Raw genomic sequence first — 17,179 nt, 5'->3', positions numbered from 1 at the left:
TAGTCTGTTTAGGGAAAAAATGGTGTAATTGTCTAAAATGACACTGGGATGGATTACTTGTATCATGTGGTACATTTTCAGGGCCTAATGGTTGACTATCAGTGCTCAAAAATACAAACTTTGAACTTGGATCCAAGGCTGAAATTTGACAGAATCCATCTGTTCCACTGGATAATATTAAACTTAGCACAAATAAATTAATTGATAGGATTGCAATTCATCTCAAAATGTAATGGGAGAATTAATTGCGAATTTGATCCATCAAAAATAATGGGGTTCTAATGTTTTTATGCCATTTATTCTTTAGGGTTGCCTTCTGTTTTGTGGATGTCTGTGAAGAGTAAGAATTTCAGGTTGTAAACATTCTCTGATATTAAATGGAGCCATTGAACCATTGAAAATTTCAGATGATTTCAACACTATAAAATTTTAGCATTTGCTCTGAACTTTGTTGTCACAAATTTTTAAGGTTATGGCTTTAAAAATGAGATGTCAGTCTCATTAAAGAATTAAAGAGTTCCATCAAATTAACTTTTAAAAGAAGGATTTAAGGTTTTAAATTTACTTGGATATGTTTTCACTTATTCAGGAATACTTGATTCCTTTATAAGTGCATGTTTTAACTCAATAGCTGGGTATTAGTGAAAGTGATCACCAGTAAATCTCTAGGCAAAAATGTGAATGCTTCTGCTATGCAACTAAATGGTATAGTTCCCACTAATGATTACTGGCTGTTTTACCACACTTTATCATTAATAGTGCTACATTTTTATACTTAAATCTAAGCCACAGTGTTAATTGTGAGGATGACCTGAAAGTAATTTGCTACAGTTCAAAATGCATTTTTTATGGATACCTACAGATTTTCCATGAAATATGAAAATTTTCAGGATTAAGTAAACATGATGAAATATTTATAACATTTATCAAATAAATATTTGGTGTCCTGGCAAGATAGAGAATTAAAAAGGAAGCAGCTTGTTATTTCTGTTCTCAAGCCCTTTCCTACCCAAGTTACCTTTATCATCACCACCCATTTGAGTGAAATTGATTTATTGAAAGCAGAGGATAAATATCCTGGAGGACTCTCGATAATATTACACCAGTAAACATCCCACTATACTGATGCATGACCTACTCTTTACCATTTTCTAGTGCAAAATCTTTCTTTTCAAGTAAATTATGTTCACTTACAACAAAGATCACCTCACTTCCTAGAAGTCATTAAGACTCTGAAATATCCAAGAATTTGGTTTGATTTCTTCTAATCTTGCCTTAAGTTCACACAGCAAACACCATTGACTGTGGCAATAAAATCCTCCGCAGGGAAACAACATTACACTGTGAATCACAAATATGTTTTTCTTTCTTTCATAAAGGAATAAAAGTTAATGTAGCAAAATCTGCAAAAATATATGTGCGGCTTTAATAAAATGTTTAGCTAAGACTCCTTAGAAATTATTTTGTTTTTTTTAAAGTGCTTTTCAACCACTTATTTGTGGATAGAGGCATGGAAACAGCATTTTGCCAAATCAAGAATGAATCCAAACCTCTAATGTTGCTGTTAATTTCCTCCATATTGATGGGATAATAAAAACATGAGTTAAGATAATTCAAGATATCCTATTGCTACCTGAAAACCTAGCACAAGCCTCGTACAGGGAAGCATCAATTTTTATCAAGGCAGATAAGTTGACGAAAAGCAAATTTTGTGCTTCTTTCAATTGCTATTGCTGAGAAAGATTTTTTTAAAACTTAATAATGCTGATTGGGACTATATTTTGTTTGACACTTTTTGAAATTTAATTTTCTGAGTGAATATAAGATAATTATAAATTATTACACTGAAGCTATTTAAATCTATCTGTTCTGGTTTAATTGCTTTTTTTTTCCTCAACAAAGTTTTTACCTTAACACATCACATTACCTTACATCCGCCTATGCCCTGTTTGCCTTGATTGCAAAAATATCAACAATTGATGTAATCGCTCTGAGGAGCTAAGGGCAATGTTCTTTACATGAACTGTCTGGGTTGAAATCCTGAAGTTGCTGTTAGTACTTCATTTCTCTTTCTCTGTAGTTATTGTAGTAGCCTTCCCCATTACAAACAAGGGAAACCAGTGAACTGATGAAAATTCAAAACACTTGCTAGTTATCCTTAAATATCATACTTTGTTTCAACATGAGCAAGTGAGATTTTAAAGAAACATCTTTAATTTTAAGTGTCATTATTTTAATATTTTAACTCATATTTTAACCATATTTTAATATTTTAACCAACAGGGTTTAAAATAAAAAGAAGTTTGACTTTTAAAAGACTTATTTGTGGTATTTCCACCTCAAAGAGTATGCAATCCAATTTTAATTTCTGTACATTGTTAGCTAAAAATTGTGCTTTTTCTTTCTTGGCTTGATGTCTGTGAAAATTCTTGCAGTTTGATGACATCATGGTTACTGGGCACCAGGGTTCCTTTCGAACTGATCCCTGTCAGCAAGCAACATTGGCAAAAGGGAAGTCTGCAGCGAATATTAAGATTCTTTTCCTGCTGATTTTCTTCCCTAGCGGTAGAGGCAAGTACCATTACTGTGTCAAAATCAGCAGAATGCAGCTCAACAGAAAGTACGGTGTAACATTTACAATGATGCATGGCTAAGACATCTGTGTTGTTCATTATTAAATCTGCAATGGATATAAAGTTGTGTAATGCAAATTATAGAATCGAACTTTAGACTAGAACAATAAATACTGGCAATTGATTTTTTTTTGTTGAAGCAGACAGGTCTGGGAGTCAGATGCATTTGTTTGATGTCTGGGAATTCTGCTGTGATGCCTTTCACTATAAAACAGCTAGTGCAATGTCTTTTTTTTTTGAGAAAATGAGAATGCAATATTTAGAACCCTTCACTCACCAGTCTTCCTTTTCCTTTCTTTATGTGGACACGTTTGGATTCATTTTGGCACAATGGGAGCTCCTCCAGTCTTCACTAACAATCTTTTTTCTATTCAAAATTGTCTTGCATACTGTGGATTTCATCTGCACGTAGTGATACCCTTATTGGTAGTGTTCATTACATTACAAGAGATTCACAAAATATATGTTGTCACATCAAGGTTTCAAAATCCATGCATTATCATGCATTTATTTTCCTGTATTCCTGTATAGGCGGGAAGTTCCTTCCGGGATTCCAAAGTCATTAGGGCTACCATGCAATCACGCTGCTGTCTACCAGTTTATCTGAATTGTTCAGGTACAGGCTGACTTGAGGACGGTCCCCCTCATTTCATCCCACTTCTCAGCACCTGATTTGCTGCTATAAGCATTACACTGATAATGAAAGCAATAGCAAACGCGCAGATGAGGCTCTTCCTTACACACGTCTGTTTGATTTGCTGCGTGGAACATGCTGCAGACGGAAACAAAAGAGAGTTTACTCTGTGTGAATTTACAACACACTGCACGGTATTTCTCTGCTGACAGCAATAACTATTGACCCAGCTGAGAAAGAATGAAACTTGCCAGATGGAGGCAAATGCAAGCAACGAAGAGCTGAAAATACAACTCAAGTGTGTTTTAATTTTCAGTTGCATACAAAAAAGGAGTGCACATTAACCAGATATATAAATACATTCGATTTAGACCCAGTAAAAGGGGGAACTGAACAGATAAAGCAGCTGATATTGAACTCCCCAGAACAGCTAACCCTTGACACAGAAACAATAACTGCAGAATCAATGTCACAACTCACAGGACATTCACAGAAAAATTCTGCCATTCTATCCAGTTGAATATGTGAGTAGTCTTTTACAGTGATGAGTTGAAATTGAGAATTCTCACTTCATTAAAACTGCTGGGTTTTTAAAAGAAAGGGAGTAGTTTCTGGGATTTGTGGAATTGTTTCTGGGAAATTATGTAAGGCAAGTGAAGTGTGTAGCATTCTCCAGACCAGAATGATCACAGTATAATTTGGTTTAAAATAATGATGAGAAGACCTTTGAAAAATGTTGATGGAGAAAAACTCTACTGAGAAAGAGATAATATCAATGATTTTGAAGTGTCAGAAGTGTTAAATAAATTGTCTATTCCTGCCTTTACGGAAGAAATAGGTAAGGTTAAACCAAAGAAGATAGTTATGAGCGGGAAAGTGATGATTTAAAAAAGATTTACTTAAGAACGGTGTAATTTGCTTATGAGGAGAAACTGGAGAAGTTAGGTCTGTTCTCGCTAAAGCAGAGGAAGGTAAGAGAAGTCTTGACAGAGATACATAAGATTGAGGATAAAGAGAGGATAGATGGCAGGAAACTTTTCCATTATCAAAGGTACATAAAATAAAAAATGCAGGTTTGGAGTTAGAAAGAAGAGATTTAGAGGAGATATGAGAAGCGACTTTCTTAACTTAGAGGGTTGAGCAGCTGGAATGCACCATCTGAGAGAATTGTTGAAGCTGAGTGGCTAAAAGCAGTCAAGGAATGTTGAGATGGATATTTCAAATGCCTGGGGATGGAAGTCTATGGACCACATTTAGGGAGATGGGAGTATTCCAGAAATATCCTCATTGATCTGTGTGGATGAATGGGCCAAATGATCTCTTTCCATATGGTACAGTTCTATGACATTGTTCGGATAGAGCAGCATTCCAGCTTGCTGAAGTAAAGATAAAAGTAGTAAAGGTAGCTCTCTTCAGTCCTCTTTACATACAGGAGTACTGCCTGAGGACTTGTTCAAGAAAGGAGAGATTGTTAAGTGGAGTAATACACACAGGTTCCACCTAACATCAGGTGTCAAAGTTAATGCAGACCATTATAAACCATAAGGCAAAGAAATGCTTGGGAGGCAGTGATCATAATATGATAGAATTCACCATGCAGTTTGAGAGGGAAATGATAAAGTCAGACGTATCAGTAGTACAGTGTAGTAAAGGGTAATACAGAGACACGAGAGAGGAGCTGGCCAAAGTTGACTGGGAAGAGACACTAGTAGGGATGACAACAGAACGGCAATGGCTGGAGTTTCTGGGAGCAATTCAGAAGGCGCAGGAGAGATACAACCCAAAGATGAAGAAATATTCTAAAGGGAGGATGAGGCAACTGTGGCTGACAAGGGAAATCAAAGACAGCATAAAAGGAAAAGAGGGGACATATGATATAGCAAAAAATAATGGGAAGTTAGAGGATTGGGAAGCTTTTAAAAACCGACAGAAGGCAACTAAAATGACATATGGAGAGAAAAGATGACATATGAAGGTAAGCTAGCCAATAGAATAATAGAGCATACTGTAAGTTTTTTTCAACTATATTAAGAGTAAAAGAGAGGCAAGAATGGATATTTGATGGCTGGAAAATGATGCTGAAGAAGTTGTACTGGGACAAAGAAAAGGCAGATGAATTTAATAAGTATTTTGTGTCAGTCTTCACAGTGGAAGACACTGGCAGTATACACGGAAACGGAGTGTCAGGGGGCAGAAGTGAGTGTAGTTGCTATTACTAAGGAGAAGCTACTTGAAAAGTTCAAAAGTGGCAAGTCACCTGGACCAGATGGAATACAGCCCAAAGTTTTGAAAGAGGTCGCCGAAGAAATCACAGAGGTGTTAGTAATGATCATTCAAGAGTCACTAGATTATAGAATAGTTCAGAAAAACTAGAAAATTGAAAAGACCAAGGAGCTGATTATTGAATTTGAGAGGAGGAAGCTGGGGGCCCATGAGCCTATCCTAATCAAGGGATCAGAGGTGGAGAGGGTCAGCATTTTTAAATTCCTCGATGTTACTGTTTCAGAGCCCTGGGCCCAGCACAAAAGTGCAATACAAACAGAGCACAGCAGTGCCTCTATTTAATGAGGAATTTGCGAAGATACTGCATGACATCTAAAACTTCAACAAACTTCGATACTGTAGATGTGTGATGGAGAGTGTATTGACTGGCTGTATCTCAGACTGATATGCAGACTAGTTTGAAAACACCAATGCCCTTGAATGGAAAATCCTACAAAAAGTGTAATGGATACGGCCTTGAAGGCCTTAGACATATCGGGAGAATGGACAAAGAAGTGGCAGATGGTATATAGTATTAGGAAGTGTATGATCATGCACTTTGGTAGAAGGAATAAAGGCATAGACTAATTTCTAACAGGGAGAATGTTCAAAAATCAGAGGTGTAGGAATCCCTAAAGGTTAACTTGCAGGTTCAGTCAGTGGTAAGGAAGCCAAATGCAATGTTAGCATTCATTTTGAGAGGACTAGAATACACTGTAAAAGTAAGGCTGTCGTCCTGAGGCTTTATGAGTCATTGGCCTGACTGCACTTGGAGTATTGTGAGCAGCTTTGGGCCACTTATCTGAAAAAAAGATGTGCCGACATTGGAGAGGGTCCGGACGATTATTCAGGGAATGAAAGGGTTAACTTATGAGGAGCTTTTGATGGCCCTCAGCCTGCACTCATGGGAGTTTAGCAGAATGAGGGGGGATCTCATTGAAACCTATTCAATATTGAAAGGTCTAGATAAAGTGTAAGTGGAGAGGTTGTTTCCAGTAATAGGCTCGTCTAGGACCAGAGGGCACAGCTTCTGAATGGAGAGAAATCCATTTACAGCAGAGATGAGGAAGCATTTATTTAGCCAGAAGGTAGTGAATCATGGAATTAATTGCCACAGTTGGCTGTGGAAGCCATGTTATTGAGTATACTTAAAGCAAAGGATGATCGGTTCTTGATATGTCAGGGTGTGAAAGGCTACGGGGGAAAGGGAGGAGACTGGGATTGAGAAGGGTAATAAGTCAGACATGATAGAATAGTGGAGCAGACTCAATGGGCCAAACAGCCTAATTCTCCTCCTATGTCTTATGATTGGGGACAGTCATTGGGAACCTGTGGGTTAATCAAAAAGAGGCAGCATGGTTTTGCCAAAGGGTAAATAATAAGTGAATTTAATTTTTTTTGATGAAATGTCAGAGAAGGTTGATCTTGGTATCTCAGTAGATGTACATTTACATTGTAAGTGGGGCATTCAACAAGGATTTATTGAAGGCTGCAGATTTAAAAGGCAGGTGGCAACAAAACACAGAATTGGTTCAGTGCCAAGGAACAAAGTGAGCATGGCACAGCAGATTGATGTGTTCCAGACTGTGAAGTCAGTGATGTTCTTCAAGGACTGGTTCTGTGCCTTTTTGTGCGTTAATGAATGGCCTAGTCTTAGGCACAGGGAACGATACCATACATTTGAAAATGACATGAATGTGGCAGAACGATTGATGAAGCTGAGAATTCAGGATGGGAGGCAAATAATGAAATGGGCAGAAGAATGATAGATGGAGTCCATTGTGAGGCTAAGCACAGCTCCAATGCCATATTTAAATTTGCTGGCAACACCACTGTTGTTGGCCGAATCAAAGATGATGATGAATCAACATATAGGAGGGAGATTGGAAACCTGGCTGACAGGTGCCACAACAACCATTACTCAATGTCAGCAGAACCAAGGAGCTGATTGTTGACTTCACAAAGACGAAATTTGAGGTCCATGAGCCAGTCTTCATCAAAGGATCCGAGGTGGAGAGGGTCAACAATTTTAAATTCCTTGGTGTTATCATTCCAGAGGAATTGTCCCGGGTCCATTTAAGTGCAATTATGAAGAAAGCACAGCAGCGCCTCTACTTCCTTAGGAGTTAGCAAAGACCCAGCACGACATCAAAAACTTTGCCAAATTTCTAACCTGTAGATGTGTGGTGGAGAGTATTTTGACCGGCTGCATCACAGACTGATATGGAAACACCAATGCCCTTGAACAGAAATGTAGTGGATACGGCCCAGTCTATCACAGGTAAAGCCCTACAGGAAAGTAGCATCCATCATCAAGGGCCTCCAGGCCGTGCTCTCTTCTCGCTGCTGCCATTTGGAAGAAGGTACAGGAGCCTCAGGACTCACCAAGTTCAGAAACAGTTATTACCCCCGAATCATCAAACTTTTGAACCAGAAGGGTTAAATTCACTCAACTTCACTTGCCCCATCACTAACTGCTCCCACAACTTATGAACTCACTTTCAAGGACTCTTCATCTCATGTTCTCAATATTTATTGCATCTTGATTTACTGTTACTTTTTTCATTTGTATTTGCATAGTTTGTTGTCTTTTGCACATTGGTTGTTTGCCTGTCCTGTTGGGCATGGCCTTTCACTGATTCTATTGTGTTTCTTGGACTTACTGTGAATGCCTGCAAGAAAACATTAATAATAAATTTGCTTTGAACGTTGAATCTTCTGGAGAGATGTGAAACAAAGCAGTTTGGAACTACTATACAGTTTAAATAGCGTTAATTGAAAAAGAGAATGTGCAGGAAAAAATCTTCAGAAACAAGGAGAGAATTTGATGAGGTGCTTTGAAGATTATCTGAGTTACACGAATTTATGAACCGAACAAAGCATGTAAGGCAATGGGATCTTGCTGGAATGTGATTAACCACTTCCTATTGAGGAATATTGAGAATAATTCTATGCACTACTCTTTAGCAAAGATAAGGTATATAAGGGCTTTTGAAGGGGGTATAGTGTGTTCTATCAGGGTATTACCCATTTTGAGGAGTAGATCAGAAGATCAGGTTGACCACCTTGGAAGCAATAAGCTTAGGACAGGTGACTGCAATTATGTCTGGTTCTGATAGAGTCAATAGAACAAAACTATTATTCCCGTTGTGTGAGTGAAAACAAATGACACTTATGCTTGTAGAAACTATCATTGCTCTTCAGATTTATTGGAAGCCTGGAAATGATTTTGCAGAAAAAGTTGTATTTTTTTGAACTTACTGTCAATGTCAACTGGACATTCATCTGGGTTCTCCACATGGCTTGCTTCTTCTGTCATGATTATATTCTCTATGTCTTTCATTGACAAATGTTCACAGAATGCCTCATACAGGAGTCTCTTCAGCTCTTCCACTGTCATTCGTTGCATATCACACTGTAAGAGAAGGCAAAATATGTCAAGCCAGTATTCCCAGAGTACTGAGATCATTACTGTAACTATTATACTTTTGTTAGCAACAGTTATCAGCAGAAGCTTGCAAAGGGATTCTGTGCTTAGCTGATAAGAGTTATTTAATTGTAACTCAAGCTGGAACCTTCATTGAATCTCAAGCCTTTTTGAGTTATCTGGACATTTTGACCACTTTAGTATTCTGTAGTACTGTAACATTCCAACCAAATTCATAGTTTAATTGTTTAGGGAGCTTCTTGCCATTCCAACTTCTCCTCCTCCCCCCCCCCCCCCATCTACCTCTCTTCCCCCCCTCACCTGGATTCACCTAACACCCTCATGCTTCATCCTCTCCCCATCCCCAAGTCTATTTATCCTGGCTTCTCTCCACTTTCCTTTCAGTCCTGCTGAAGGGTCTCATCCAGAAACATCGACCATTCATTTGCCTCCATAAGTGCTGATGGACCCAATATGTTCCTCCAGCCTTCTTTGAGTGTTGCTCCAGATTTCCAGTCTCCTGTCTTGCATCTAATATTGCTATGAAAGAATTTCCTACCGAATAAACAATGTGATGTAGTTACCACTAGTGGGACAAAACATCATGACCTAAAAATGTAATTCTGACTGGGAACTTGTTTTGGATATGAACGAACCGACACGAGTAGTTCACACGAGCTTTTCCTCCATGCATCCTTGTCATAACTCAAAGGCTTCAGTGGTGTCAACCACAATCTTTCTTCAAATAAAATGACTTGTGAATAATTTCATGAACTTTGATCAACAAATGATACTACCTGACACTAATTAACAACATACACACAAAATGCTGGAGGAATTTAGCAAGTCGGGCGGTATCTGAGAAGGGGACTAAACAGCCAATGTTTCGCGCCACCTAGAGCGCACCGGTGGTCCTTAACTGGGACTCTCAACCGTGACCTTGAGGGTGTACCTGGAGAATTTTCACATATCGTGCAACATAGAACAGTACAGCACAGTATATGACGTTGTGCTGACCTTTTAGCCTACTCCAACATTCACCTAACCCTTTCCTCTCACAAAGTCTTACAGGTGTCTTTCATCCATTAAGAGTCTCTTAAACACCCCTAATGTATCTGCCTCTACCACAAACCCTGGCGGAGCATTCCACACATTTACCACTCTCTGTGTTTAAAAAAAACCCTACCTCTGACATCCCCCCTATACTTACCTTCAATCACCTTGCTGCCCAGGTTGGATATCCACCGTCTATGTCATCTCATTGTGTCATCTCACAATGTCTAGTTGTGTCATCTCACTGAAGCCAGAGGAATTGCTTCAAACACAGCTTGTTCCATCATAGAATGACCCACCGTGACGTCTGCATGCATGCGGGGCGCCGTGGTAATGTAGCGGTTAGCACGACAGTATTGCGGCTCGGGGCATTGGAATTCGGGGTTCAATCCCAGCGCCGTCTGTAAGGGTTTTGTGTATCCTCCCCATGAAGGTGTGGGTTTCCTCGAACATTTCACAGACGTACCGGTTCGTAGGTTAATTGGTCATTGTAAATTGTCCTGCGATTAGGCTATGGTTAAATGGGTGGGCTGCAAGGGTCTGCTCCATGTTGTACCTCTAAATAAATAAATAAATAAATAAATAAAGTTGCCCATTTGGTGATAATACGTGTATTGTCAGCGTTGCTCTCTTCTGATGTGCGTCAGAATGGACAGAAGGCTTCCAAAAGATGGGCGATACCTTCCATCTTTCCAAAGCAACTAAGACTCTACTTGTGACTATGGACTTGGTTGCCATAGACACCATGTCCAGAAGAGCTCCAGAAATGAATGACAATATGATCTCCTCCTCACGTCTCATGCCTCTCTCATCCCATGGTCACTTTCTCCAATGACGTGGAGACGGGTTTAAATGTGCCCCACCAGTTGCCCTCCCCACGCCGTCCGACTGCTGTGCCTTTCTCATTTTGGTGATGTGAGGGTGATCTGACTGGGTGAGAGCAGTTGAGTGGCAAAAGCCAGCAGTAGCTTCACACATGTGTACCTCCAGACAGTTTGGGAGAAGGAGAGGTCTGTTTAGAGATGAGTCATTAGGCCAACGTACATGCCGGCTTCCTGGAGGGCAGGCAAGATCTCAATTTCCACATCACAGGGCTCGGTTTGATGATTTTATTGATGAGGGCTGATTCACCTGCACATCAGGATCATAAGGGTATTGTCTGATCTCCTTGAAAGTCTGCATTCGTTAAGCATGATGTGCACTGTAATCTATTAGTAATGAATCACAAGATATTTTATTCAACAGCTTGCTCCTTTTTTAAAAAAGAAGGGGACGGAGTTTGCAATCTAATTTCAATGCTCATGGTTGGGGCACTTACTTAGTCATAGTCATTGAACGCTACAGGAGAGAAAAAGGGCCTTCAGACCATCTAGTCCATGCCTAGTTCCATCAATCTATGTGTGGACCATAGACCTCCACACCCCTCCCATCCATGTACTGACCTTAAATGTTGAAACCGAAATGGCCTTCACCACTTCCTCTGGCAGCTCGTTCCACACTCCCACCACCTTCTGGGTGAAGAAGATCCCCCTCATGCTCCCCTTAAACTTTTCACCTTTCACCCTTAACCCATCACTTCTCACTTAGAAACACTCTTACAATCCAATGATGCATTAAAGTACGGTGTAATGAAATACTTGAATGTGATTTTGCTGGATGACCCCCTTACACAACCACAGCTGAGGTGTTCATGTCAACTAAGGAGAATGGATAGAGTTCCTGGGATGAACTAAAATGAGCGGATGCACTGCATTGTGCTGGTGCAGAGCACCCCCTGCACACACCGCAGAGGCCCGGGTGCAATTGAGTGGGGGAGAGGTCTCAATAGCAAGACCATGCTCTCTGAACAAGACAATAAAAATGCGGTTCGAGACACTTTAGATAACATTCGCTTCTGTGATACTCTTAATCTATTCCTTTGCAGCCTATTCACAGTTCTTGCTGGCCCAGATAGACTGAAAAGGCAGGGTGTCGGGACCAGAGCCGAAAGGTGGGCCAATTCCGGGATGCTTACTCATCTCTCCACGGCGTCGAGGCTGCGAGGCTGCCCCGCGCTTCGTGTCTGCCAGCTTCACAGCGATCTGCCCAATGCTGTGTGGTGAACTGAGACCAAGGCTACGAGCGTACCCCTGGTGCGCCAGGCTCCGAGCCCAGGAACTCAATTTGGTTTGGAATGCCGTTGTTTGCTTCAATTGTCTGCACGATTTGTGTTCTTTTTTCTTTCTCTGTCTGCGCATTGAGTGTTGGGCCATTTTTTAATTGGGTTCAATCGGGTTTCTTGTTTCGTGGCTGCCTGTAAGCAGACGTATCTCAAGGTTGTAGAATTTATACGTTTGTACATATTTTGATAATAAATGTACTTGAGCTTTGAACGATGCATTGGAGATCCATGCAGGTATTAAGTCTCATTTAATATCTATGTAAATATTGAATGCTGATCTAATAATATCAACAAAACAACAATTGCATTGATATCTCCCACTAAAGCAAGGTCTCTTCTGCTTTGGACCACTCAAAAGTTATTACTTACTTACAACTACTTACTTGTGTTGGTGTGCAGGTGCAGTTGGAGTTTGACAAATTCAACCTCAAGACTCCCAAGGCAAAAATTTCATAGCTCTGGAGGATGTTGGACCAACCCACACAAATACTTCTGAGGCATGTCCCTACTGATTTACAAAGCCTACTGGATTGAACCAGCATGGACTATACTACAAAATGTCTGGCACATGTCAACAGATGGCCAGTAAAGTGAGTAGCTAGAAACACTTCCATATAAAGGCCTGCAATACCCAGCAACAAAAGGAAGAAGGTAAAAGCACCCATGAATATGTAGAAATACTAACACTTGTCTGCGCCACCATTTCCTAAGTGTGTTTGACAAAAAAAATCTTGGCTGAGACTTTTTAAAACTTTCCTTTGGTGAATTTGTGAAGGAAAGGTTAATACAATCCCAATAAATATGCTCGTCCTCCAAATGAGGCTGAATGAAGATGAACATAATTTAGACCACATAATTGTATATTCCTGTCATGTTGTATTTTGTGTTGTGTGTATTTATTATGGGTTACGGTAATTCGTCAGGTGGGTTGGGGTGCGTTAGAAGCAAATGAGTAGAGGCTCATATTTACGTTTTGTCCTCATTATTTTAGTTAGAGAGGGGGTGAGCCAGGGAATGAATATTTTTGTTGACTGCTAATTACTCTCATTTCACTTATTTCGCTAATATCGCTGTGTAAATTAGTTCATCTTCGCAGGTTTCATAATATAGGAACAAAGGTACTTTTTTGGACTTGCAAGTCAGTTATTTGGAAGTAAGTCTCACCTCACTCAGTCTCTCAGTGGTTTTGCTTTGATTTTCAAGTAACGGCTACAATATACCCTCGTAAAGTCATCGTACCATGCCACATTCAGGTATTCAATAATCTGAAGGATGTGGACATCATGGGCATAAGGCTCCCCACCACTGAGGACATCTGCAGAAGGCAGTGGCTCAAGAAGGTGTCTCACCATCTTCTCAATACTACCACGAGGGAGAAGGTACAGGAGCCAGCAGATGCACACTCAACCTTTTAGGAACAGCTTCTTCCCCTCTGCCATTGGACTTCTGAATGGTCCATGGTTCTGAATGCTTCCCTCGTTTGTGTTCCTAATTTTTTATTGCAACTTCTATTATTTTTTTTAATGCTTTGCACTCTACTGCTGCCACAAAACAGCAAATTTGCTGGCATAAACTCATTTCTGATTCTCCATTTTCTGCTTGATCTTCAACAGGAAAACAAAGAGTTAAGAATACTTCTTGGCCCTTTCTGTTCAGGTAGGATGCGTTGTCGTGTTGTGAATTAACTCATCGTAACACACCTATATTCTTCACTTGAATCCCTCTTGTGAGTTCTGATGAGCATCCATCATCATTATGTTCTTGTGAGCTGCTGTCAGAAAGTGAAGAACTCCAGCATTCAAATCAGATTTATTTCCATCTGGCACTATTTGAAAACAGATGATATACTGCTTATTCTCAAGTGGCTTCACTGCTATTGGCTTAACATGAAGCTGTAAAGAATCCTGAATCTCCTTGCCACTTAGATCAATCAACAGTATTCATTCCCAAGTAACACACTCTGCCGCTTTGCTGAAAGGTTGCTTGCTTGTTGTTCATGCTTTGCCTGGGTTAAGCATTGCAATTATATCTGAGTGCTAATTTCTTTCAATTGTTTTCTGGTGATTATGCATGTTCTCATTATCAGTTTAGTCTCTTGTAATAGACTCTGGAGGCTAAATTCTACAGCTCTGGTGAAGATTGATGAGGGATTAGACCATGCCTATTATTTTTGCAGTAGGTGTATGCTGATTTACATGATTGCTGCACCCAACCAACACCAACTGGGTCTTTTAAAGAGCTGGTTCGTTTCAACATGCAGCCAATTTTGTGTGTGGCAAGAAACACTTTAAGAAATGGCCAGCAATAATTAATAACTAAAGAGGGAAGAGGACCACAAACTTCTCGTAGAGTTTGGAGGCTTGCATGCTTCAATGACCCGGACAGCTATGTTGGCTGGAGTCAGGGTCTTGTGCTTTGGCTCTTGGTAAGGTCACCCATGCCAAACAGGTCAAAGGGTAGAGGCCGGACTAAGAGTGGTCCACCAGTCCTCTTGATTTGGGGGTTCAGCTCAGGGCTGACAAACCTGACTGGTCAAAGAACAATTGTTACGGAAACAGCAATGAAGAATCCTTCTATACAGACAGAGATGGAGGACATCTGTTCATTGCTGCCCAGAACGCCAGCGGTGTAACGAGCAGTGAGTAAAGTGGGAAGGACAAATTGTCCTCCACTAGTTAACTGGAATTGCCAATCCTCTGTCAAGTAGGGATAAGAATGGCTCTGTGGAGCACTAACTTGTAAATTGTGTTTGGAAATTGTTACCCTAATCTTGATGCTTCAGTCCCATGCCTGTAGTCTGTCAGATCATTAGTCTAGATCAAGGGTTCCAAACCTGGGGTCTACAGTATTGGTCCATGGCATAAACAAAGTTGGGAACCCTTGGTCGAGGTGGTGGGTTACAAGGGTGATCAGGTAACATTTCTGATGTATTGCGGCATGCTTCGATCTATAAAATTTGGCTTTTGGTATTTTACTGTGCGCTGCCTTTTGTCTTTGTTCTGAGCCAAGTAGATGATATTCTGAAAGTAAGTCACAGGATGGTAGAGCACAGCATCAGGACCTTCGCCTTACCCGGTGTGTACAGATCATCAAGCCTCCACAAAGACCGGTTCTATTTTACTCCCCCCACACAGCCATCAACTCCGCCGCACCAGATTCTTCCACTCACCCACACACTAGGGGTACCGACCAATTCACAGAGTTTTGAGATGTGGAAACCCCCACGCGGTCATGTGGAGAACTTGCAAACCTCACCCAGGCAGCACTGGAAGTCAGGATCAGACCTGGGCTGCTGGAGTAGACAGCATGGGTGTCAGCACGGAATGGGTGACCACTCTGTCACCCCCAGTCACGGCAGCAGTGATGAAACAGGAGTTTGTGCTGCATTTACTGACATTGCAGTTAAACCACTCGCGCAAGGGCAACTCTCAGAGAGGGGCTGCCCAATTTGCTTCCTCCCTTGCGCTCGCCTCGTACTTCCAGCTCGTCGCTTAGCGGGTGGCAAGGACCGATCAGCGTGCACAATGGATCTTGACAACCACACTGCCAAGTGGTGAGACTGCTCGACATTAGTCCAATGGACTGTAGATTGTTACGTTAGCAAACTCAAATTGTCTGGTGTACCAGGTTCCTTGCAGTGCCAGTTGAGGATGCATTGAGTTCATGATTAACGTGTGTCAGCCATCTCAACAGCACACACAAAATGCTGGAGGAACTCAGCAGGCCAGGCAGCATCTATGGAAAAGAGTAACCCAGTCGACGTTTCAGGCTGAGACCCTTCATCAGGACAGGAGAAAGAGAGATGAGAAGTCAGAGTAAGAAGGTGGGGGGGGGGAGGAAGAAGTACAAGGTGGTAGGTGATAGGTGAATCTGGGGGGGGTGAAGTAAAGAGCTGGGAAGTTGATTGGTGAAAGAGATAAAGGGCAGGAGAAGGGAGAATCTGATAGGAGAGGGTAGAAGACAATGGAAGGAAGGGAAGGGGGAGGAGCACCAGAGGGAGGTGATCGGCAGGTCAGGAGATAAGGTGAGAGAGGGAAATGGGATTGGGGGAATGGTGAAGAGGGGGGCAATTACTGGAAGTTCAAGAATTCAATGTTCGTGCCATTAGGTTAGAGGTTACCCAGACGGAATATAAAGCGTTGCTCCTCCAACCTGAGTGTGGCCTCATCGTGGAAGTAGAGGAGGCCGTGGACTGACACGTTGGAATTGGAATGGGAGATAGAGGTGAAATGGGTGGCCACCGGCAGATCCTGCTTTTACTGGCGGACATAGGTGTTTGGCAGAGCGGCCTCCCAATCTACGTCAGGTGACACCGATATATAGGAGGCCGCACTGTGAGCACTGAATACAGTAGATGACCCCAACTAACTCACAGGTACAGTGTCGCCTCACCTGGAAGGACTGTTTGGGGCCCTGGATGGTAGTGAGGGAGGAGGTATAGGGGCAGGTGTGGCACTCGTTTATCTTGCAAGGGTAAGTACCAGGAGGGAGATCAGTCGGGAGGGATGAATGGACAAGGGAACCACGTCGGAAGTGATCCCTGTAGTAAGCAGGATGTGGGGGAGGGAAAGATGTGTTTGGTGGTGGGATCCCATTGGAAATGGCGGAAGTTATGGAGAATTATGTGTAGGACACGGAGGCTAGTGGGGTGGTAGGTGAGGACAAGAGGAACCCTATCCCTGGTGGGTTGGTAGGAGGATGGGTTGAGGGCAGATGTGCGCAAAATGCACCATCAGCCATCTCATCAGTAAAATTCTCTAGTTGTTCACAGGCCGCCCTTTGCTTGAGGTGATTAAATGTGGATGGCACAGTGGACTGCAACAGGGCAGAGGCATCCAGCCTGCTGTCAGGACCCTAAACATTCATACATTGGCCAAGCCAGAAGGACATTGAGGGACTGGTACCTTCTTTGATTAATGTACATTAACAGATTTGACATGAGATGCACCATAGCAGCCCTGCATCACAGGCATATCTGTCATTTTTATAGAACAGTGATATCTCTCTCT

The 17,179-nt window shown here is 41.5% G+C and overlaps 1 protein-coding gene across 1 annotated transcript in view; it reads right to left on the bottom strand.

Annotated features, from left to right (window-relative positions):
• Positions 1 to 3,277: 3,277 nt before the first annotated feature.
• The window catches only part of LOC140190799 (calcium-binding protein 7), a 72,743-nt gene continuing 58,841 nt past the window's right edge, over positions 3,278 to 17,179 (bottom strand). Inside the window, exons 4-5 of the mRNA XM_072247649.1 lie at positions 8,791 to 8,944; positions 3,278 to 3,405 (exon numbers count right to left, since the gene is read on the bottom strand). Coding sequence (XP_072103750.1) covers positions 3,278 to 3,405; positions 8,791 to 8,944 — 282 coding nt within the window. The remainder of the gene's footprint in view (positions 3,406 to 8,790; positions 8,945 to 17,179) is intronic.

This window comes from Mobula birostris, chromosome 31, assembly GCF_030028105.1.
Source record: "Mobula birostris isolate sMobBir1 chromosome 31, sMobBir1.hap1, whole genome shotgun sequence".
Classification (NCBI taxonomy): domain Eukaryota; kingdom Metazoa; phylum Chordata; class Chondrichthyes; order Myliobatiformes; family Myliobatidae; genus Mobula; species Mobula birostris.
Note: the sequence above shows the minus strand (reverse complement) of the source record. Positions and strands in the feature narration are given on the sequence as shown.